This window comes from Anguilla anguilla, chromosome 4 (assembly GCF_013347855.1).
Source record: "Anguilla anguilla isolate fAngAng1 chromosome 4, fAngAng1.pri, whole genome shotgun sequence".
NCBI classification, from domain to species: Eukaryota; Metazoa; Chordata; class Actinopteri; order Anguilliformes; family Anguillidae; genus Anguilla; species Anguilla anguilla.
Genome location: NC_049204.1, coordinates 23,107,386 through 23,132,291, shown reverse-complemented (window position 1 = coordinate 23,132,291; position 24,906 = coordinate 23,107,386). Strand labels below are relative to the sequence as shown.

Sequence of the window (24,906 nt, the reverse complement as noted above, 5' to 3'; positions counted from 1 at the left end):
TTCCTAGAATGACCAAAGATCTTGTGTATTGATTCAAGGTGTGAACATTCTTGCAGGCAAAAGGGACAAACAAAAGGTTTGGACACTGTCAATATATGTTGCCAAATGGGGAAAGAACAAAAAGTATTGGAAATGTCAACATGTCTACTTGACTGCTTCCATATTCTAGACAAATGAATGACAAGACCTCTAAATAGCGGATTCTCTTTGTATTGTACCAGAGTAGACCTTAACTTTACTGTTCCTTTATTGTTAACAGGTCAGTCTCAGTCTTTAATTTTGAATCATTACTAGCTAGCTGCATAAAGTTTTAACTTACCCTTCACACAGTTAGTGTCTTATTTGATATATTAGATTATGTGAAATTTAAGTCCATCCAACCATGAATTACCAGCAGGGGATTTGGTTTCCTCTGTGAGAGAAAATTACATTTGCAAATCATGTAGGCAGTAAAAAAATTATCCTGATCACTTAAATGCAGAATTAGACTTCAAATGCATAAAATAAGCTCTAGACAGTTTATATATTAAGCTAGATAATTTGCTTTTAGATGGTTTAGTTGCATGCTAATACAATGGGGAAAGGAAGCAATCAGCTTCAAAATACAACGAATGTGGTGTATCCTATGAAGGCATGCTGTATATGTAAATGTGAAAAGCCAGATTTGTTGTAGGAAGTCTGAAAACAATTTTTCATTCATCACTCATGCTTTTCAGGGGTAATGTCATATTGCTGATGTCAGGATGTGATGTTCTTATGGAAAGAAATGACCTTTTATTTTCTGTGAAATCCATTGCTTTTTTACAATGTGAATATCGATTAAGCTATAAGGTAAAGAACATACGTTTAAAGAAGTCAAGAGACAACATGAAAAATATTTGTCAAAGGAATTGGATACATTCAAAACCAAGCTGGTTGTTGGACAAAGCTGTCTTCCTGGAACAAATTCCATATAGCAGCAATGCATCTCAATGTTTTCTTAAAGATGGAAACCAAAAACTCAGATCTAATCAATGTGCAAAACAGATATTAATATTTCTCTTAGTCCCATAATGGCAAAAAAATATGAGGTTTATGAACACATACAATTTTTCTTATTGTAGATAGCCTTACATGAATACCAACATGTATTGCAACAGGATCATGATGTCAATAACCAAGTGTGTGACAGTGAGCTAGACGCAACCTGATTTTTATTGAACACACCAGTAAGATCGTATGACAGGCATTTCTGTAGAGTTCTGTGGGAATGGCAGTTTCATTTATGTAAAAAGCCCTAGTTTACTGTTAAGTTCAGTTCTGACCACCTTCGAACTCACATACCTATAGAAACAACATTTACATTTTAATTTCAGTTCTTAAAAATGTTTATGCTGGTAAAATGTTTCAGCCGAACCAAGAAATTAAATTTTCCCAAAACCACAAATCATGGCTGGGCTCAAGTCCACCTCATATGACAGTGAACATTTACATTTGGTAATTGTAATTATTTTAGACTGACCACCATTTTTTCTCTAGGCAGTAGCATTTGTTGCATAAAAGAAAGAAAACATGAATGTTAAGTGCATTAAACAATGCCTTGACATTTTCAGATGCTCAGTGGGGGGAAAAATAAATAATTTTAATATGAACATCAACACATAGGAACTGATCACATTTGCAGGCAGTATTAACCAAACTTCCAAACCTAAAACACAGGGGGTGCCAGTGTTCTTTTTATGGATTTTTTTAGAGAATAAAGTGGTGCAATGTCTTTAATGTCTTGTTCAGTTTAAACCTCTCCATTTGGTAAAAAATAGAAACGGAAAATAACCAGAATTTTAAAACTCAACTAGTTATATAACCATAACAAAGATATTTAAACTCAAGACCTTTTGATCACACTCCAAGTGGCAGCCTTTGACCAACCACAAAAACACACCGTGCTGTATGAATAGAATCTGGGTATCATTCAGTGAATTAATGCACTGCAGGCTCACTTTCATTTAAATAATCAACCCCCACAACATTTAGGCCTAATACAAATAATCAATCTAGCAATGTCAGTCATGTTTGAAGTACTCTTGCCCTCAGCATACTGTCACATTTATAAGGAGATGAGGTTGGAAAAAGAATTGAGAACACTACAAAATTAACTTGGATATATTTTTTCATTTTTCTTTTTTATTTGAAATGGATTTTCCATTCTGTTTGTATAAGTGCAAAATGCACTAAAACAGCCACCTGAGGGAAATCTACATCTTTAAATAAAAAAAACAAGCAAAGCGTACATTTTATAGTACAAAATTCTCTTTTTAAAAAATTGCACAGTTTAATTGTATAATATATATTTCTACTTTTAAACTTAAATCTTAAAATAAACGTGAAAAGGCTCAGAAAGTAAAAAAAAAAAAAAAAAAAAAAAAACACAAAATGAAAAATAAAAACCTGAAGTACAATTCTTTTTCCCTAGAATTAAAGCTGAAGAGAAACTGGAGACCCTGTTGTCATTTTTATATGTAGCATATTTTATCTGTGCTGACATTTGACCAGACAGTCAAAATCTATTGCAAAATAGTTCATAAATAGTTCTCCATAAAACACATGGAAAAGTCCACAAAAAGATCTCTCATTAAGGTTCTTCAAAAGTCTGCTTTTTATATTGCGTGACTCTGTGTTTGTGAGTGTGTGCATGTGTGTTTATGTTTGTGTGTCTGTTCAGTTAACCATCACACCAGAAATCCAGTTTTGCTTGTGAACAGAATAGACATTCCCTGACTTTTGGATGTTGTGTTCCGGCGCGGCTGATTCTCAGCGCCGGTACGGGTGGAAGCCCTGTACGTTGTGGTTCTGTCCGCGGCCGAAGCTGGTGGCTGTGGGCTGGGGTCCTGCCGTGGGTTGTGCTGAAGGAGCCCCGTACGAAGGAGTCTGCTGGCTAGGGTCTGCAAAGCTCTGCCCAAAGCCACTCAGGTCCTGCCCATAGCCTGTTTGAAACCAGGAGAGGAGGGGGCACTTAAGAATACAAAAGAAAAAATCTATTTAAGAACCAGAAAATGTTCACTTTAAGCAACCACCATGGAAAGTGCCAGCCTAATTCATCTGATGGCCATTTACTTCAAATCAGGATTTTAAAATGTTCAACTCCACAAAGTGTTCCTATGGGACTGATCATTCTCAATAAGAACATGATATCAGCAATTCAAAATGGTACTGAGAATCCTAAATGTCAATACATTACTGATATCATGTCCATAATCATGAGGACAGAAGAGGTCAAGTAATGATTTGTCAGTGTTGAGTTACACAATGTCATTCACCTTTTAAAGCCAATGTACCAGAGACTGAAATTTTCTTTAATCAGTTGCATGTTCTTCAACCATTATCTCAATGAGGTGTAAACAATTTTTTCAAACTCAAAATGGATTTTCAAAATCCTGAGTGCATTGGCCATAAAAAGGATCAAAGGTGAGAATTTATAATGATTTTACAACTTATGAATAAACCCACCACATATTTTAGGACAGACCACTACTGATTATGACCAAATCAAACACAGGTAAAGAAACATGGGATGTGAACTGGTGTGAGGCATCAAACAGAAAAAAAAACATTATATGAGGAAAAGAACTTTTTAGGTTGAGCAGATCAATAGGCCGTAAGCACACACACACATTCTTGAATCAGACATTGGATGGCGTCATCTCCCTGGAAGTAACTGAATCACGTGCGCCAGGGAACTGTTTGGAGACTTTGCTGAGCAAGACTAACACAGGACAACGTGATTTCCATACCCCCAGCAAGTCACTCAAAGGTCATGCAAAACAAAATCACATTTGACTGAAAAGCTGGGAGGCTTTGCATTTTTTTCTTATTGAATCAAACATTTGGAGCCAAGCAGAAAAACCTTTCTACGGCTGGACATAATCTATGATTAGTTAACTGGCTTGACCAACACTGAAACTCAATTTGGAAATGTGCTGCGCGTACAATGTGTATACATTGCAAATATAATTAGAATTTTCATACAGCAAACTTAAGAAAATTACTTGAGCTGTAATGAGAAGAGCGATTTCAAAAACAGAAAGTAAAAGAAACATGGATGCCCTGAAAACTGAATGAATGGAAACCAAGACATAACTTTAGTTCTCTTTTTTTACTTACAAGTTCTACAAATGTAGAACTCATAACAACTTGGAGGGAAAATACTTCCAACATAAAACAAAAGTGGCCGGTGAAACATACACATTCATGACAATTAGATCATCCTTTTACCAGCAAAGCAGTGCAAAGGGAGGACGCAGACAGGTTTGAGGAAGCGGATTTTATTTGTATAATAAACTACAGCTATTGCAAGAGAAGTGACCTCCTCCAAATCTCTGCTTTCTCACCAGGCATGAAAGATTCTTGCACCTAAAACTGACTTTTGTTTCCTTCTACCCTAAACAAATTTGGCATTAAAAACTGGACTTTTAATTTTTTTTTTTTTTTTTTACAGTAGCACATATTAATTTCCTTCGTTTTTCATACCTTGTGAGAGCCAGGCTTCAATGGTATTTGAATGGACTTCAATCAATCAAGCAAAATGGCATATCTCCATCAACTGGCTCATATTCCAACAGACTAGATAGCTGTACTTTAGTATACTATGAAGAAAACGGAATGTGTGTATATACTATATATAATTGACAAAATATATGTATGTACACACAAAAACGGAGACTTAAGCAACAAAAATAAAGGTCTTACATAACTGTAGCTTAATCTGCTAATTTTCGTGGTTTTAAAAGGCAATACTCACACCTACCTGCACTACACCCCTGCTCATCCTGACCATAACTGTGAGAAGGACGCGTTGGTCCGTAGGCAGAGGGGTCCTGAGGATAGTTACCCAGGCCTATTAGGGAGACGAGGAGACCAGGTTGACTAAACCCAGAGAGAGCCTACTCTTATAACATTGGTTCTACGGGAGGCTGTCCCACTCAGTAGCCAGGCGACGGGAGCACGCTCCGGTCACTACGCGTCCTCGCGCCCTCTTAAACCTCTACTCCACCTGACTGCGCTGAGACTCTGCTAAATAACTGACCGCTTAAAAAGTCATCCATCTGCAATCAAACAAAAAAAATAAAGTGAGCCGTTGTCTACTGCCCTTCAGCGCCGGGAGTCGCTGTTCTAATCATGTAGCCAAGCCCGATGATGAACAGCCGGATGGAAGCAGAGCAGAAGCACAACACACTGAACGAGACAAAGAGTCAATCACACATCTGTCTGTAAATGTGAGATGTGGGGGCACGTTTAGGAACAGGGAGTCTGCAGAGGGCAAGACTGCAGGTATGAACAAACCAGGATATCCTAGTTATCAGTGCTATGGGGTTCTGTACTAGCGGTATCGTAGCCCCAGCATAAAAGCTCTCCTACTTTGGGCCCCTACGGCTGGAGTTTCTGTTTTTTCAGGTACAGTATGGTGGAGGAGTGCTCAATTACACTGCGTGTCCAACAGATTGGTCCGCGTACCTGGCTGCATCTCCAGAGACTCCAGCGTGAGGGAAATGTACTGCATTGTGAGGGCACATAGGATGAAAAACAATTTTTACAGAGGAGCACAAAATTGAGGCTCAAACAGCAAGCGGCACACTGAGGGGAGTCTGTTCATATTCAGGAGGGAGCTTAAGATCATTCATCCAGTGCCTCAACTGGAGAAATCACTGAGTGGTACAGAGACACTGCCAACACACAAACAAATTCACAGATTGTGGCAGCATACAAAAATTTTCAATCCAAATTTTTAGGTCACATATTCATTAGAAATTTTGACAGTACATCTCTATCGGGAATAAATTCCTACACATATCTAACCTATGCACCGGTTTTTAAATGCTATGTATAAGACATGAGCAAAAATCTAATAATTTCAACTCAAAACGATAGTGGTATAATAGTCAGGTTTGTCAGATCTCAAAATACTTATTTTACCATTGCCATATATTTATTAAACCAGCTGTCAAGAACTGTATCGTGTTTCCTTTATATATAAATAAAAAATAAAAATAAAAAGATATCCAGATAGGACAGCAATAAAAAGAATATCCTTACTTTTTCATACTGGTTTATTCACTTTTTTATATTGCTAAAGTGAAAAATCTTTGAAACTGGTTCAGCTGGAGAGTCACATGCCTGGCTTACTCATGTGACACATTTTTTCAGCTTTCTCCAAAATCCTGTGATTTACAGCACAATCTGGATGAAAATATCTGCAGTAGCAACCAATCCTCCCCCTCCCCTCCAAAACAACATTGCAAGGAAGGATGATCTAATTCCAACCTACCATCAGTTACCTGTCCAAATCATCATCATCCCAAAGAGCGCCTGGAAATCCTAAAAAGGTAAGACTGAGTACTGGATGCAGGGTGACTTCTACAGCTTCTTCGCAGCAGAAGGATGCGCAAGCTAGATTGCATGTGATGTCATCAAATTAAGGGTTCAAATTTACAAAGCAACAAGAAGCTGGATGACACCAACTGCAAGCTTCCATTTGTGAGCGGGTCACCTTCATAAGCTACGGCTGGGGAGGAATGAACTCAGAGAGTGGGTGAACCAAAAAGACGCAGCACCGGGGTAAGTGATGGGGCGGAGGCCTGCATGGTGGCTATGGCTACCTACCATACTGGCTGTAAGGGAAGTCGGGCTGTCCCGCAGGCGCTTTGCTCAAGTCCTGAGTCGGAGGGGTGGCTGGGGCAAACCCCAGGGGCCCGGTTCCAGGCGTGGTGGGAGGGGGAGGCACTCCTGGTGGGGCAAACTGATCGCCTTGAGGGGTACTGAAACTGTACCCTAAAAAAAAAAAATATATAAAAAAACACAAAGAATGGCTGAAACTGAATTCATCCGGTCTCGTGGCAAGAACACAAACCGGTTTGTCCGTTGCACACTTGAGGCGCACGCGCGCTCCTACTAACCAAATTGTGGGGGTGTGCCGTACCCCTGCTGTGGATATCCCTGAGGTGGCCCGAAGCCTGCTGTGGGGGCGGCTGTCACAAGGAAAGCATTGAAGGGTGACGGGGGTTGTGCAGGGGCCCCTCGGCTCGCTGGCAGGGGGGGACCGTAGCCACCTGATGTGTAAAAAACACATGGATGTAGCAGGACTTCAGAGAACCTTCACCACACTTATCCTGTGTGCTTCTAACCTGGGCTCTGCTAGTACAGATCCTATTTTATTACAGGAGAAAAGGGGGGAAAAAACGACAAACAAAAAAACTGCATCTCGGGCATTTATATACATTGACCGACCATGATATTAAACAAGTAGTTTAAAAAATAAAAAATAAAACAAAATAAAAAATACATGTGAAATATATGCTTCTTCTTTGTCTGGAATGATCATTGATGTGCTATCTGAATATGCATGCAATACTGTGTCCATCAACAAACTATCATACAAGTCATTTAATTCTATGCTTGGAAGACGCACAAAAAATCATGTGATTCAAGGCTCACATGTTCAGCACTGTATGACTGAATTAAAGAATGAATAGATATGTTAATGGAACTCAAGTGGGGAGACATGTCCACTTGGGGAAATCTGAAACATGGGGACAATTTCCTGGCACAGAAAATGTTAAAGCTCATTGTTTGTTTCTACGGGTTAATTAGCAGTCTGTCCTCTGTCACAAGTCACATTCCTAATGTTATGGATTTGTTAGCCACTTTTATCCATTAAACATAATCACAGTTCAAGAGTGTTTGTTTGTGAATGATAAAGTGCACACTACTGATTTACACGACCTTTACTCAAGTGATATACTTTCAAGGACTGCAACAGCAGCAATGAAACATCTTGATAAAATTCAAAATGACAGGACATACCTATTGGTTGGCCTGTGGACACCCAAACTCCTTGAAAGAAGAGAAAAGTTTTATTAAGTTCGGACGCAAACATCCACAGCAGGGTAAAGCTTCCTTTCCTAGTCCCCTTAGTAGTATGTATTTACCAGGTAAATACGCGGTAAAAAAGCACATAATTGGGTAATTACCACTGATAAAAATATAGGTAAATACTAAGAAAGTAAAACCGAAATTCTGAAAAACGCCTCCTCTATTACCTATAAATCCAAGTGACAAGTGACTATGTTGTTGTTATCAAAGATTTGGTGAAATTTTATAATATGTTCATGGAAACATCTATTAGAAAGCAAGTATTGTCCAATTTCCTAGAAACACACAATTACGCTCAGGCCATAACCAAGCTAAACCTTTGATAACTAAAGATAGTCACTTGAATTGATAGGCAATAGAGGAGTGTTTCAAAGTATTTCAGGGTTAATTTCTTAGTATTTACCCAATCACGTGCTATTCTTACCACACATTTACCTGTTAAATACATAGTACTTAGGTGATGGTAAAATGAAGCATTGCCCACAACAGCACTCAATGCTCACATGCTACAAGATCCAACATTCACTTGGGACATACTACAAAGGATAAATGCATGTCATTCACAAAACCAATCCAGAGCCTCAGGGGAAAGTCCTAAGAGAGCAGTGCTCTCATGGCAGCCAAGCAGAGTACAAAAACATCCACTACAAAACTGTACATCATACTTAAAAGCTGTTGGTTGAAGATGAGGAATTGACAAATGGGAGGCTATTGGTTATTCATTTAGCCTGCAGTCTGCATCTTAAAGGGATAAATGAGTATGTTCCCAAACTATAAACCTGGGGCATGCGCTTTGCTCTTCACTGCTCTCCAACTCACCCTGAGGCCCATAACTCTGTTGCCAGCCTTGAGCCGGTGGCGCTGACCAGCCATTGGCTGTACTCAAGATGCCCCTATGTCCCCATTGGTTGGCTCCAGGCTGTCCGGGGCCAGGGGCCTTGCTATCCCGAGGTTCTGCCTTCTTCACTTCCACCTAGAGATGGGACAAGGAGGAAGTATTTGGCAAGGCAAACCTGAATGGCATAACACTTTCCCTATCAGACCATACGCATAAATAGAATTATTCTTAGCGCTTTAAAAAGCTTAAAAGAAAATTTTAGTTTTAGGACTTATTTGGGCCTACAGTATATATTGTATATATAATAAAGTGTAGAAATATAGATACTCATACACATTTTATTTAAAAAAATATGTTTCTCAGGTACTCAAATCTGTATAAAAATAGAGGAATTATACACAAAATAGTTTTTTTTTCATGATAATAAAATTATACAAATTAAGGACAAAGCCAGTTTTGATACAGTTAAACGTGAAAGTATTAAATGTGAAAATGTGCTTTTCCATTGTAAATTTTAAAAAATGTCTACCTGAGAAACATAGAATTCCTTATCCTTTCTGTTCTGGGGTGCCTTGGCCCTTTGTTTTATTTATATAAAAGCAGCTAATGGAAGATCAAGACTTACCTTTCCCAGGCTAACGCTTAAAGAATCTCAATTTTATTTAACTTGGAATAGAATTTCAGAGAGGAATGGACGTGGTAGGAAGATCTTAAATCTAACAGAATACAAAGTAGACATGCAGATAATACAAATGGACAAAGTCGTAAGTCAAATTAGAGATGAATCTTCATACTGTGTCTGATAAAAGAAAAACAATTCTGCTGAGGGGCCTCCCACTTAAGAAATTGTTTCACAAGGGTTATTACAAGAGACCCAACTGGGGCAACCTCTAAAATACGTATTTATGAATTACCGCTTGCCATTTCAGTCACATAAATACCACCAGTTTACCAAATTGGAAACAAGGAGGGGTAGTTTGGGGGATGTAAGACAGAAATAGACTGTAAAGAGGGTGAGTTATTGGGGTCACCTTCACCAAGAGGAAAACTGCTCACAGTATTCTGTTCCACTTGAAAGTAGTTTAAAGCAGTGACACTTTCTTTGCCTCCCCTCTTCCTTCTCTGTCGACCTAATTAGTAACACATGCTTCAGCGAGTGGCCCGCAGCCCGCAGCAAAACTACCTGTGCCCACTCCCCAGGGCATCATGGGATTCGAATGATGGATTCCAGTACTTGTGGGCGCTCCCCCCCCCCCTCCACCCCACGACACACGAGTTGGGATTTGCAACACAGTTTGACGTGTTCTAGTTTCTAATTTTGTAACTTATCGTCCCCATACCCCTCAAGTCCCAGCTCCAGGTAATGTCAGATCAAGAACAATGGCTCTGGTAGAGTCCCGATTCCTTCTGGAAAACAGGACACAGCCAAGGAGACTGCAGGTAAAAAGTAGGACTCCAAAAGAATGGTTCTATGAGTGGTACATTTTAAGTTTTAAATTAAATTACATTGTAGAGTTATCTCCTAAAACATTATTCACATGTTCTGTGGTATAAGGAAAAATTAAAGGCAAAACGAATAAATAATTTGTGGCTAAAGAATTGGAGAGGACACACATTCTTGTGAAGTGATTGGTTCTTGATCTTTTCCACTACAAACAGACTGCTGGTAGACTAGTAACTTCAGGCATAAATGTGCTGAGACCAAGAAAGAGTCAATGTGTTATCCATTTAGATGTTAAACTTGCAACATATATATCAGCATAGCAATGCTGACTATGGAAGCCGTATATTAAATGGTTACTTGAATTACAGGACTCCAACCTCCAATTCTTACTAAGAAGGTGCTAGCATGCTCTCAACAAACAGATACTACAGATGGTGAGAATTTGAAAAATATCCACCCCAGGAAATTAAATTAGATCACCTTGACCCCACCCCCGCCAATCTTTTTTACAGTTGATTGACACAGTATGGAGACTCCACAACTGAGGTCACTTAATTGAGGTTTTTGTTTGGCATTTTAAACACAACATCTTGTTAAAGAAATCTTTTAAAGAACTCAAACAGTAAGTGACCTGGCAAAAAAAAAAACACAAAAGAAATGAAAAGAATGGAAAACAAAAGAGCAACCAGTCCTTTAGGAGGTTTCTACGTTTAATGCAAACTGAACTTGCAATGTTATTCCCTCCACCCCCTGCCCTATACCATTTTTGCCTTTGTTATGGGAATTAAAGACATGACATTATTTTACATCCTAAAGGAGTGGTTCAGTTAAACCAAGCCTTGGGCGACTACAGAGATTTAATCTAACATAGATTAAATGAAGGGAAACCAAGCAAATTCCAGGAAAATCCTTGGTCACTTCTGGTTGCCTAAACTCAAGATGATGTGCAATTTAAATTGGCACTCTTACATTATAGCTCTGTGCTCAGTGTGCACCCTTTATTAATGAGTTTAAAATTTGGATCATGTCTCTAAAAAACATTCTACCCTATGGATTTGAAAGGAAACCGTTATAGCACTACGCTGCAGTACGGTGATTCTAACACAGCTGAACAGCAGGGAGAAAGAACAAAAAAAGATCAACCACCAAAAGCTTTTTTTTTTTTTTAAGAATCAAAAGAATAAAACATTGTTCTGTATGGATTTGTCTGAAACTTGACAGCAGGGGCACCAAACTCATTGGTGGCCCCTGGAATTAGTGCTGTGTGCAAAGGCACCAGCTCCCACCAGATACTCATCATCGCCCAAGCCTCAGTCTGATCTTAAGGGTAAAATAAAACTACAACTACACACTTTTTTGCCCATGATGTCGTGAAAATGCATGTTGACAGCCTGGTCCACTGATTGTTCGGCCTCGAAAGTAATAAATCCAAAACCTAGCCAACGACCAAGAGTGAATCAAGGTAGCAGGGCGTTGTGACAACACAAGATGAAGAACAGTATAGGGGCGGCCCAAGGGGTTCCACCAAGACTGGGCTAGAGGTGCCTGGGGTTCGGATAACGTTGCAGGTCTGAAGCACAACTCAAGCTGGTGTTTCTTCCTCCCACACATACAGTATACACACACAAAGGCGCTTATTCAACTGAAGCAGGACTTACAAATGAAGTGACTGTGACGTAACTGATTATATAAAATGCAATGCATAAAATAAGATTGGAGATTGAGGTTGAATCTAGAATAATAAGACTTGTTGAGAAGTTAACTACTCTTACCTGAGATTTAAAACCTATTAACCTGACTATGGTGAGTGATCAGTTAAAGTACACCCACTATAGATTCAACATTTATTTTTATGGATGATGAATTGCTCAACAAGTTGAACTGTCTCGATTGTGAGAGGGCATCAACAACGCTAACAAGTGATATTTAAAGAGCTTCTTGTGCGGTCTCATCCGAACCCCGCCTTGATTTTTCCCCTTGGTATATTTGCTTCGCAGCAAATGCTGACAGCAGCCATTGTTAATGCATAACAAAAAATGGTCAACCAAAAATTGTACAATGTCTAAAGCCTTCTCCCAGCTTTCCCAAGAACTTTCAGTTGGGCAAGCCAAGATAAGCTCATCATGGAAAATTAAGAAATAGCTTACAATAACAACACAAAGATATAGGCCAAAATGTTATTTCTTCAAATCAATTCACATCAGTATTGAAAAATGATAATAACTATAAAAGATGCCATCATTAAGGGGTGTAGACAAATTCTTCACAAAAAGAAAAAGAACATTTGGGGGAAATGAAAAAGATCCAAAAAATTTTATGCAAGCTGTACAGAAATAGAACAACACATATGGGGTGTATCAAACAATTTGAAATAAAAGTATGGGACAGTGAAAGTGAGATACTGTTGAGGCTGGCAGAAAATGTAAAACCATACTCTCAAAAAAATGCTAACTAATGCAAACTATAAACACACAAAAATAGAAAATGTGTGGAACCTTGATGAAAGCAAAAATGTGAAAGAAGCCATTTGGTGTCCCTAAAGCGTTGCAATGCAAAAAAAAGACATTTGTCACCTTTCACAACAAAATGAGTGTACAATGAAAGAGCTCAGAAAACACATCTTGTCCACCATCACTGCCTAAATAAGGCGCGGGGTTCAGTACAACTACAGAGCAACGGATATTAATCAGTGTTAGGAAGCCTTATGTGTGGCCTTACAATTATCATCAATTAGGGAGCAAATACACCCTAGTGAACCAGCAATGAAAACCATTACAAGGTCTGACCTCTAATGTGCTGCAGCTAAATCCATTTCCAGGGAAAAACACATATAATTTCAGGGTGTCCCAGAACATTGAAAGCATTCCCTAAACAAAACTGGAAATGTACTCCTGTTACTGCACTTGAAAAGAAGAAAATGTACCATTTAAATGCTTATAACTGCAGGTCTAAAGTTACCAACTGTCTATCTGCTTCTTTAAATGTTAACCCTACCTGCATAATGCTTGAAATACATCAAGCAATCCATTTAAAAGGCGATGGAAAATACTTGAACAACTTGAGACCTACAGCTATTGGACACCACAGAAGTGAACCAGTTTAATTTGATCCAAAAAAAAAATTTAGAAGCAGAAGTAGGTTGCGAGACCATCTACACTTGGGGGACCTAACCTGATTTCAATCATGTGTCTTCTGGGACTGAAGGGATTTGATAACTCCTATATTAAGTTATGTATTCCCCAAATGCCTGATATACTTGAAATACCATCGACTAGTGCACTACTCTGAATCTACAAGTTAAACTTTGTTTAAATGTCCAAGGAAACATTCAAATTCTAGTAAAATACACATTGAACACTAGCTGCATGGCAATATGGAATTCCCTGTGTATTCTAGATTATATTTGATAGTGTTCAAGAGGTGAAATACTAAATGCACACAATTAATATATCATTCATACATACAGTTGTCTGGTACTATAGGAAAGGCTTAAAATATTATTTAGCTTAATATTCAATACTTTTTTAACAATAAAATAGTGTGCAACTCACACTTATTAGTTACTCTTCCCCAAATATATATTTTTTTACCACTTAAACAATTATCAATATATAAGCAAAAGGAATAACTTTGTTTACACACCCAAATGATGGCATTACCAGCCTAAACCCATTATTATTTTGTAACTGGCCTGTATCTCTGTGGTACAACTTAGTACACAACAACCTAGAGGAGAAAAGACAAATCTTAAGAGACACCGTTAATCACACTCAAACAATTCACAGGGAAAGGAGACAGAAAAAGAAAGATAGAAAGGGCTTACTTACAAAAGTACTTTACTTTTAAATACGGGAAAATACTTAGTATGTCATTTAGATTGTCAAGAGTTCAGTCTAAAATAAACAAATAAAACTTATTCAATTTTTAATGTAAAAATGAGCTTTCATTAAAAGAAAAAACTACACAAATGCATCACATGGATTCTGAAATTGAACTAAACTAGAGAAATTCAGATGACAAACTATTCCTTTAACTTTGCCCCAAAGAGATCAGTTGATTAAATGTTGAACAAGTAAAAGGACGTTCAACAGTGAAGGGAATCATTGACCACTGGATCAGCATTACGTACTGTAGGACGAGTCTTGCGACCACTGACAGCTGCACTGAGAAACCTACATGACACCGTCAACAAAAACTTCATCCAAGCAGATCCAAGTCCTCCAATAATGAAATACATAAATGTACCTATAACTGTATTCCACATGTATTCCAAATTAATGTTGTCAAAATTCTACACAAGTATGGACAAATGAAACAGATGTGAAATATACAATTATGCATATTGAACATATCTAATCAGCCAACACATTTTAAATGAACCACTCAAATTTTAAGATTTAAAAAGGGCTTTTAAAAATACTGTAAACCATGGGGAAAAAATGTATTTTTAATTCTCTCAATTCTAGAAATGTAGCACAAAATGAGCTAACATACTATAAATCAGCCAACTACAAACCAACACAGCCAAGAGGACCTCAAGACCGTTCTGATCAAATGTACAAACTGTTCTCAAAGCCTATCCCGTTAAAAAATGAATCAGAGAATGGTTCTTCTCTCAAACCAAACCATGGGCAGAAAATGCAGAGCTATGTGGCGATGCTGTCGACTTCCTTCTCGATGTGAATCACTGATCACATGAAGAAAAAGCCCAGCAGCATCCGTGACGCGTGTGAGTGAATCATGAACATGGCACATCCCCGCAGTGCACCGAATGACAAATCATAATCAGCGGCTTTTGGATGCGGCCTTCGTCTTTGGGTCGGAATAGTTTGTCATAAGATTGCAGACGGGAGTTACGGAAAGAAAACTGGATCAGCTTTTACCTCGGGGCCTCTGTTTCTCCGCATCATAGATCATTACCACTTCTGTAACCTATAACCAGACAAGCAAGGAGGCAAGAGAAAGATTATTCACAACGATGGCAAGCAGTCCACACATAGAGGATGAATGCACACACTCTTAACCCGCTGCTGTGCTATGCGCCCAAAATGGATGTGCTTGGACAGCACACTCATGTCATTATTTTCAGAGTAAAAGTGTTAATTCAACTCTAACACTATTTATGAGTTCAAGTGGGATCAAATGTACCCTAACAGAGTAAAATGGATTTCACACCAATATATTTTTCAGCGTTTCTTTGGCACTTCCTGCATCACCATTTCATCCCCACACATTTTAACTCACCCCCCTTTCTTGCTTTGACTCAAAAGCTTCAAACTCCTGCCAAAGTTCCACACAACTCACCACTCCAAATCTACTGAAATAGTCCCTGAGTTCGGATTCACCACAGTTGTGAGGGATTCCGCCAACAAAGATCTTCTTTGATTTATTGCTGTCACTTTTGCTTCCCTTCTGCAAAAAAGAAAAGAAGGAAAAAAATGTCACAGGACTTGACAGATATAGCTGAAAAATTCACAAGTTTCAGGTTTTCATGATCTAGTCTAATTGGAAAAATAAGATAAGCATTAACAAGAGATGCTTTTCTCAGCCCAGAGGGAGAATGATTAACACCAATATGACTCCTTTCAGCCAGACTACTGGTCTACTTTTCTTCCTTCTTCTTTTCCGCTAAACACACTTTAATAGCTGAGCCACCTTCAAAGCTGCCTCAAAAATGATTACTTCTTCAAACAGTTAAATCATCAGTGTTTTCATCACAAAGTGCCTGGCATGCTCATTATTAGATTTATAGCACAGGCAGAGGCAAAGTATGAAAATATGGATATATGGTGGCTCCTTCCCAGGAGTGCTGAAATGCATCGGGCTTGGTCAGCCAACCTGTGCCTCAAAACGAGCGCGTCCAAATACTCCTCCTGAGGGCTTGTGCAGCCTAAATTAAATGTGTTCCTTACCCAGCCATCCTTTGATCTTGTTTTTTCGGGCTGCATTCCCCTAGGGGTACATGGCTTTGGGTCAATCTGATGGCAAAAGAGGACATTTTTGCCACCACATTAGTCAAATTTACCCTTCTCAAAAAACCAAAATATTAAAGTACAGATTTAGGCTACTGAACCTACAACCAACATAATTCTTCATAATTCTGCATTTTATGACATCACACTTAAATTTCTTTCCAAATATGTCACAAAGATGTATTTATATCGACTGCTTTAGTTTTTGCATTTCAAATTTACTCTAAATTAATGAAAAACAATCACATTAATGTTACTGGAAATGTGTATAGTGTTTAACTTTAAATTGAATCTTCCTTGAAGTTGTAATACAAAAATTCTGGTGTGGCCTCACCGGGTTATAGTACAACTGTATAGTACAATTATAGTACAGTAAGGCAGCGGGTAATAGCACTGACACTCACATTTCTACCATCCAGGTTATGAGGTTTTGTCTCTAGCACTGTCCGCACGCAGTTAGGGTCTTTAAACTTCACAAACCCAAAACCGCGCGACTGATTTGTAGTCTTGTCTTTCATAATGACGCAGTCAACTACTTCCCCATACTGGGAGAAATAGTTTCGTAATGTCTCTGGTAGGAAAGAGGACATCAACATTAGTCAAATGATACATGATAAACAGATGAGTACACAGACTCCATTCAGTGCTCTCAACTGCACTTTCATTTTCCATCCAGAAGCTGGTCCCATCGCAAATTGTCTATCCATCCACCTTACCCAACCATCTATACCTGCTTACCCTGAGCAGGGTCGTGAGGGGTGCTGGAGCCTAACCCAGCGTGCATTGGGCGGGAGGCAGGAATACACCCTGGACAGGTCGCCAAGCTATCGCAGGGTATCATTCACATCATTCACTCGCCACTCGTACCTATGGGCAATTTAGGGAGGGATCCCTAGTACCTGTCAGCAATTTAGAGCCTCCAATTAGCCTACCTGCATCTCTTTAAGAGGAAACTGGAGAACCCGCAGGAAACCCATGAGGGCATAGGGATAACATGCAAACTCCACGCAGAAAGGCCCTTGCTGTGAGGCGATAGTGTCCAGCATAGCTTAATGAAGTTAGACTGTGCAGCCAGAGTTTGACTTTGTTCTGGCTAAATTTGTGAACAACATGCGAACCATCAAATGTGTGTTCTGACTAGAAGTTTGTGCAATACATCGGCAAGATCCCTGACTTGACGTGATTAGGTTTATTTGTCTCAAAATTATATGCCCCGCTGTGATGAGTTACTAGATTCTCAGGGAGTGTGCTGTACACGGTTGCGGTACCCAAAGACATGCGCACACCGCACGTGTCCCAGAGTTGCTCTCCTGGGTTCATGTCAGGTGAGCATTGAAGCCACTCCATCACACTCATTATGACAAATCTGTGCCACGTGTCGTCATGCAAAAATGCGAGTGCATTCCTTTGTGCAATCTATGTGAGATGTGATGTGTGGAACACTGTCTCAACAAAAGTTTACAGTAAAAGAGCCACTGAAAATGCTAAGAACTGACCTCCATTCCCACTGCATTGCAGGCCATACAATCACACTTCTACCTCTGAACCAGTCAACTAGTACAACACAAAGTGAATGGAGTTTATCCTCCAACCATGACCCCCAGAGGACACACAACCATGACCCATCTCTACACCCAACAATGCGCCAGTCTGTGTTTGGTAGGCTTGTGCAGCAATGCCTTTCGAGCCTGACTGCACAGTATTGCCCTATTGCAAACATACAGCACTACATTGACATGTGTTGAACCTCTGGCTTTAATGCCCCGACCTTATCGTTGCCGTCATCATTTCCCGCTGATCAATGATCTCCTAGTGCCTCTAATCTCTCTGAATTCGTAAATACTGGTGCACCAGTAATTTTGTACAGTGGTACTGCGGCTGCCCTGGCTGTCAACAATCATGAGTTGATTCTGTGTCAATCAATCACAAATACAGATATTGACTACAGATAAATCAACAGCACGGTCCGTTTGCCCGTGAGGTTTCTTGACCCCACTATCCAAATGGGCTTTGGCCATTTTTGGCTGTTTCTGACCTTTTTAGAAGTTTTAGACTAATACATGTTTTCTCCCTAATTTTGTACCCACAATTAGAGGCACATAAAAAGTGAAGAATTCCCCATGAAAATTGTTGGCTTACATAACACTTCTATAACACAAATAGTCATAATCTTTTGGAAATATGTAGTTTCTCTCTTCAGGCAATGAACCCAGTTTGAATTCATTACCATCAATGTTCATCACTGCTTAAATAGTGTGCTAAAATGCAAGCTGACTTATTTGGTGGAGCAATTAGCTTAACAAAAAATTAAGTTAGGCTTAATATCTTTTAACTTGGAATTTTTTCTAACAACACATACCCTTACCATTTAATGCTGAATACTGCAATTTAACTAATCCATCTACTGAATACTAACCATATTTAGGGAATGAGAAGCACAATTATAAACTCAAAAATTTAGCGATGTAAGAATTAGCTTACTTAAAGACTGGCTATTTAATACACATATGGCAAAGCACCAACAAGGCCATACTAACAAATTTCTCAGAAATTTGCCAATGGAACCCAAAAACCACAACCTGCAGAGAGAACCCTATAGTCAATCAGCAGTTTTGCAGGCAAAGTGCATGCCGTGTACTGCAGCATGTAGGCTAGTCCTCACTCTGAGATGCAAAGATAATGTTTGACAACATTCCGAGCAGCCGGCCGGTGACACGGCGTGCTGCCGGTGATAAAGAGCAGATTCTCAGGCACGCTGCGGCTGTCACCGCAGCCACAGAATGAGACTGACATACATAACCACCCTAGGATACTAAATACACCTTTTTGCTCTATTAGAAGTCAAATTCCTTAACAAACTGCATTTAAACTGGGCAAGGCAAAAATGGCTTGTTTGTTGCAGCTGGCTACAGGTCTTTCAGAAGACGTAGCCTACATGTTAGCGTCAATTCACCCAAAGCGGCACAGAATGCTGCAACAACTGAGTGAATTTGCAGTTACAACCGGGCACTCCCAACTGGGGAGAAAAACTGAGAAATAAAAAATGTGTTCACTGGGTTGTACTAAAGTGTCTTTGTCATTCCCTGCTGATCTTGGTTCAGCTTAGCCCAAGTCAATCGATGAAATCTCTATAAAACAAGCTGAGGATCAGTGAGCAATCGACATTAAGAAATTAAGCTATGCATTCCTGCAACGTGCTTTTTGACACAAAAATATATGAATAATAAGGCTAGGGCTACAAATCTTTTTTTTCTGATTGGATTAGTCACCATATATATTATGAATAATGCGGGTACATTACAAATACACAAAACTTGTACCAATAAAAACATATTTTTAGAAAGAAATGCAGAATCTAATCGTAATCTCACAATAGATGTAAAAAGACACATGTATGACCTCCATCTTCCTGCACCAATGACCTGGAACCAACTGAAGGTCATCCTACATACGCCTGTATTGCAATGCTTACTTGAATTTGATGAGGTCAATTTAAAACCAACAACCTTTAAAATCCAATGTTTTCTTTTTCTTTCCATCTTGCTTTTCTTTTCTCAGTATTTAGGTCATTCCCGTTCCTTCATTCGACAAAGTAGTTTTGTTGTTTAAATTTCTTTGCTCAATGGCTGTGGATTTGAGTTAGGAATGAGAAATGAGACATTTTTCTATCCATTTGCATGCAGCCACCCTGAAATGTGCAACCTTTGTTGACCTTGTTTTGCAGGGTATTTGCAGTTCTTTTGGTTGTCACGCGGTTGTTTGATTCTGTCTCGTACGCTTCTGTAAGTTACTTTTCTTGTATCTGTGTCTTTATTTTGTCTTTGAACATTGCATGTTTTTCAAAATCTCAAAATGAAATGCGCTTTGCAGTTTAAGATGTAATGTAAGGACTGCTTTTCATATGATAATGCGCTCGACAAATACAGATAATTAACACCAACAAAAGATTATATCCTGATAAATGTGAATGCATATAGGCTAAATAAAAATGAACATTTCTGAATCAACTTCATTACGTGACAAGGGCACGCAAGTAATTATCACAATACAATACACACTAACAATTACGGCAATCAATCAGTCAGCTTATTCCCACTGTGTTCTCTGTCAGCTGAGAAATTTAGGAAATCAGAGAAAATGTCCTCAACACTGACCTAAAAGCTTCTTTACAATGAATATGGAAGTCAGTGCATACCATGCAAAACATTATTGAAACAGGCCTTTTAAAAGCATTCTTTGGGAGTGCCATTGGCAAACTGATACCTGACAGAGGTGTTGGAAGGTGTGGTTGGATGCAAAACAAGGTTTTAAAGATAATGCCTATAAGAGAATTTGAGACTTATAAGAGACTAGACTATTATACTATGCATTTAATTCAGGGGAAGTGACTCACACAGCTACATTGCTGAAGGTGAAATGGGGCATTATTTCCTCCATTACATGTATTTGAAGAGCTATCTAACAACTCATAGTAAAACTACTATTTTGTCAGACCAGGATCAGCAGCCCGCAAAATCAACTCTTCATAAAGTAAGGCAATTCACAACTGACACCGAAAGCTCAGCTCAATTCACAAGGCATTTTCGTCCTCCACACCATTCAAATAACACCCGTCTGTATCCTGGAGGGCAGAAGGACACAGGTTTCAACACACAAATTCACAGCATGTGGAGGACTGATAATTGCTTGGCTCGTCATTAAAAGCCCTAGGGAGGAACCATGAAAATAAGGTCTGCAGTGACTAGTGATCTTGACTTTAGAAAACGCAGTGCACAGAGCGAAGTAAAAGCACCGCAGCTACGCTGGGCAACCACACGCAATTCAGACAGTGGCTCTGGATGCCTCCGAGCTACAGATGCACACTTTGTCCTCATCTCGAGGTAAAAAAATGCCAAGTCTCCACATGAATGTGAATTTAATGTAACTGGAAAAAAACAGCCCATAATTAAATTGTCACCATACTCTATCTAAAGATTAAGCGCATTCAAATTTAAAATGTAGTTTCACTTGAGCAAAAACTTAGCCATAAAATACAACAATTTCCTTTTTTCTACAATAACCTAATGGCTGTTTTCTTGTGTGTGCATATAACTAGGGGAAGGTAAGGAATAAAAGCATAAAAGGACTAGCGATAAGGTAGGGGGGAATCAAAACTCAAAGAATCTAGACCCACATATATTTCAGTATGCAGAACAGTGTTATGAGGACCCTAAAATATTGGTCAAGAGTATTGGCCAGGAATATTAAGCTTTTCGCAAAACTGTGCACTCAGTGCAGAAATGGTTATGTGAATATCTGCTATTGGTACAGAAAACTTTTGTGCCGGAAGATTTTAAGGTGTTATTGTGAACACTTACCCTGTGTGGTACTCCAGTCTAAGCCACCCACAAAGAGCTTCCTAAAAAAATCAAATACATTGTCTGTTGAGTGCAGAGTAGAAGTGCAAACATTCAATAAATACTCTTTGTGGTCAACGCTGCATCCACACATGGACCACACAGAGACTGCTGCATCTGTTAAACCTGCACACAAATTAGCTTTTAGATTACAGCATATTCTAGCACAGCAACATACAAGTTTAAAATTCACCATTTACCACACCTTATGTTCTACTCATTTTTATTTGTATCTTCAACAACGTGAGTATTTGGACATTCACAGGCACTTTGGATATTTCAAGCACACTGCATCCTCCACCCAATATAATATCCATCACGAGATACAGACTTTACAGGCTAATTCAAAAGCAGAGATATCCAGTATACAGAGATATAACACTTCACATGGCATCATTATTGAAGTTTGTAAAGGCAATCGTTTTAGACTGCCCATGTGTTCGTACTATATATTTAAATAAATTGTCTTAGTGAAACTTCGGACAAGTTTTAATTCTCTATTTGAGAGTAAATGAATTTCACTCATTTGACTCAACTGTCACAGAGGTGGAATGGTACATAAAGGGTACGTTTTCTTGGATGATAAGTACAGAGAAAGTCAGGCATCTGAACTTTTAGACACTGTTTCCGTAGTTTACACTTATATTACGCACTATAATCATGACAAAATCGCTAGGTAACGGGGCGTTTTGATGCTTCAATTCAGTTACGGTTTGGGAAATTATAAAAGAAAATTGACTTCAGCACAACAGAAAATGCGGAAACGTGTCCATTCTTAAGACCAAGGTCAGTGCAATATGGTCACAGTGGAAAGGCACCCTTAGGAAATCATAGTAATGTCTAACAAGCTGGCAATCCATCCAGCTAACAGCAATAAACAAGTCGCTTGTAATGAATTGGCTGAAGTCAAACTTTAAGCTGATAGCGTGCGACGTTCCCTCATGTGCGATCCAGCTCCTCGTTTTAACGAAAACTAATTTGCCCTTTCCCTACCTAATGGTGACCGCATAAGGACAGCTTGTGTTGAGGTAGAACAATAAATGTCTTGTTTAAAAAAATCTTGCCACGTCTCCTGCGTGTAACACTGGTCATCGTTAGATGTAAGTGCGTTTACCGTTTACTATCAAACCATAGAACAGACTGATATTTGAAAAAATATCTCGACTTTAACATAAAAGGGTGTATCTATTTTTTAGAGTGCGTTTATCAGGTCTTCAATTCATGACAGCCAGCTAGCTGGATATCAAAAAACAAGCTTTCAATGCCAAGACTATCCGCCAGTCTGCTTGAACAGATAGCACTAACTCCTGTCATTATTCTAGCTAAAGTCGAGAAGCTAACGTTAGCTACCAAGTGCTTAACATCAACCCTGACTCTCTGCCCTTGTATTAGCGCATGTGTACCTGGTAAGAAATCTTGCTAAATCGTTTCATTATTTGTTCATTTTACCGTGCGCAAACATGCTGTCACAACTGTCACTGTGTTTTTAAACGAAGCAAATGTGAAACCGACGCTGTTCGTTACAATGTAACGTATGCTAGCAAACGTTAGCCAGCAACCAATGTCGTTAGAATTTGCACACTCTGATGTCTATCTAATGTTAGCTGATAGAAATAATGCGATTGCTAGTTTCTCTCCGAGTATCGCTAGCTGTCCATCTCGAGTCTCTGGTTATCACTGGGTTCCATGTAGGTAGCTAGCTAACACCATCGGTAAAACCTCTTTCCAGCTAAACGCTTCCTGGCAACATTAAATTACCAGACAACCCCAACATCCGAACTAGCTACATAGTTCGCTGGCTAGCTAGCTAAATTGATTAGTTTGAGTTTGCTTATGTTTAAAAAGTTATCTATCAAGCTAATTCTGAAGTTGGAAAGTTAAACTAGCCGGTAAACAATCAAGACAATTGATGAATGCCATTCAGTTAACTTTAGTTTAACCAACCATTATACTAGCTAGTTACCTCATACAAACACTTTCGCTTGTTAGCTTTCGATATTCTGCTTTCCTGTGTGTCTCCCTCAGCTAGCTAAGTTAGATGGCTGGCTAGCTAACAATAATGAGTAGGTAACGTCAAGTTACTTTCAAGTTTAGCACATTGACAGTTCCATACCATACTTCTAAATAACACAAATCACATATTTCTAACGTCGTGGAGGCTTAAAAACGACACACCATAATATTTAACACAACAAATATAACTCATAGCTAACGTTAGCTCGCTAAATACTGGACGCCCCTTTTCCAAGCAATACCGAGGCTTCTACACGGGCCGGTACTTTAAGCTGCATTAACAGCTAGCAACTTGTACAACTAGCAACTACTCTTTTAGTTCCAATTCTTTCGTGGAATATCACTTCTTACCCGATTTCGTCTCCGGCTAAGTTGCTATTCATTTCCGCGGCTGGTGTTCTGTGGACTGTGATGTGTGTAGCTACCGGTCTGCTGGTGGTATTGCCTCTGCAACTAGCCACCCCGGGAAGGTCACTCCGCTCCAGGTTCAAACTGAATCTGCGCAACAACGACGCGATTGCCACGGGGTCCCCCTGCAGGGGGTAAAACGTCACCAAAACGAACCGTTGGCTTGTGGGATATGTATTCAAAGTTTGCTATCCTTTAAAATGGATAGTTCACTTTCAGTTTTAAAAAAAAGAACTTCCAGCGGCTGTAAGCACTAACAGTTTTACTTTATTGAATTTATTAACGATTAGAAACATAAATATCAGTTTTTATATTGTGCTACTTTTTTTGCTTGAGCACAGCAGGCTAGATTTGCGTTCTGTACACCACAGGAAATAGTTTTAACGAAAAATAATATTTTCCTTATTTTTTTAATAATGTCCGGTGGGGGGAAAACAGCATAGACCAGTGAATATGGTTATGCTGGTGGCCAGCATGCTGGAATCAGCTGGCCTAGCGCAAATAAGTCTACCAACATGACCATCACATTACCAGCTTGACCAGGGCTGCCCAATCGTGTTCTTGGAGATCTACTGTAGGTTTTCATTCCAACACCAATCCGTCTATGAGAGTGAAAATGGACATTACAGCATTCGAGTCCATACCAAAAAAACAACAACAAAACATTCTTCCAATCTATAACATGATAGAATATTTGTGACTCAAAAAATAACAGCCTGTTGGGTGCCTCACCCTACTAAAACCTGAGTTTCTGTGTGTGATGAGCCTCATAATCTGATAGCAAATTCTGACCTTGCCACATTATACTGTGATTTGGAGCTCTTCCTGGCCTAGGACAGTCTTCACTGCACACCAGTGACTCCTTCGTTCCATCGGGGAATTGCAGGATGAAAGCTGCACATGAAGTGTATTACTCTGATGCAATGACTG

General features: G+C 39.1%; 1 protein-coding gene across 4 annotated transcripts; it reads right to left on the bottom strand.

Annotated features, from left to right (window-relative positions):
• Positions 1–1,176: 1,176 nt before the first annotated feature.
• Positions 1,177–24,079, bottom strand: dazap1 (DAZ associated protein 1). Of its 4 annotated transcripts, none has more exons than XM_035412179.1 (13): positions 23,920–24,079; positions 21,517–21,557; positions 16,564–16,730; positions 16,100–16,165; positions 15,492–15,599; positions 15,071–15,119; positions 11,540–11,622; positions 8,725–8,878; positions 7,837–7,866; positions 6,930–7,082; positions 6,637–6,804; positions 4,784–4,873; positions 1,177–2,963 (listed from the first exon to the last, which is right to left on the bottom strand). In XM_035412179.1, the coding sequence occupies exons 1-13, from the start codon at positions 23,949–23,951 to the stop codon at positions 2,791–2,793; spliced, it is 1,314 nt and encodes a 437-aa protein (XP_035268070.1). In that variant the 5' UTR covers positions 23,952–24,079; the 3' UTR covers positions 1,177–2,790. The 4 variants fall into 4 exon arrangements, with proteins under 4 accessions (XP_035268070.1, XP_035268072.1, XP_035268071.1 ...); XM_035412181.1 differs by lacking the exon at positions 4,784–4,873 and adding an exon at positions 5,491–5,530 and having other exon boundaries at positions 23,920–24,078; XM_035412180.1 differs by lacking the exon at positions 4,784–4,873 and having other exon boundaries at positions 23,920–24,077.
• Positions 24,080–24,906: the final 827 nt, after the last annotated feature.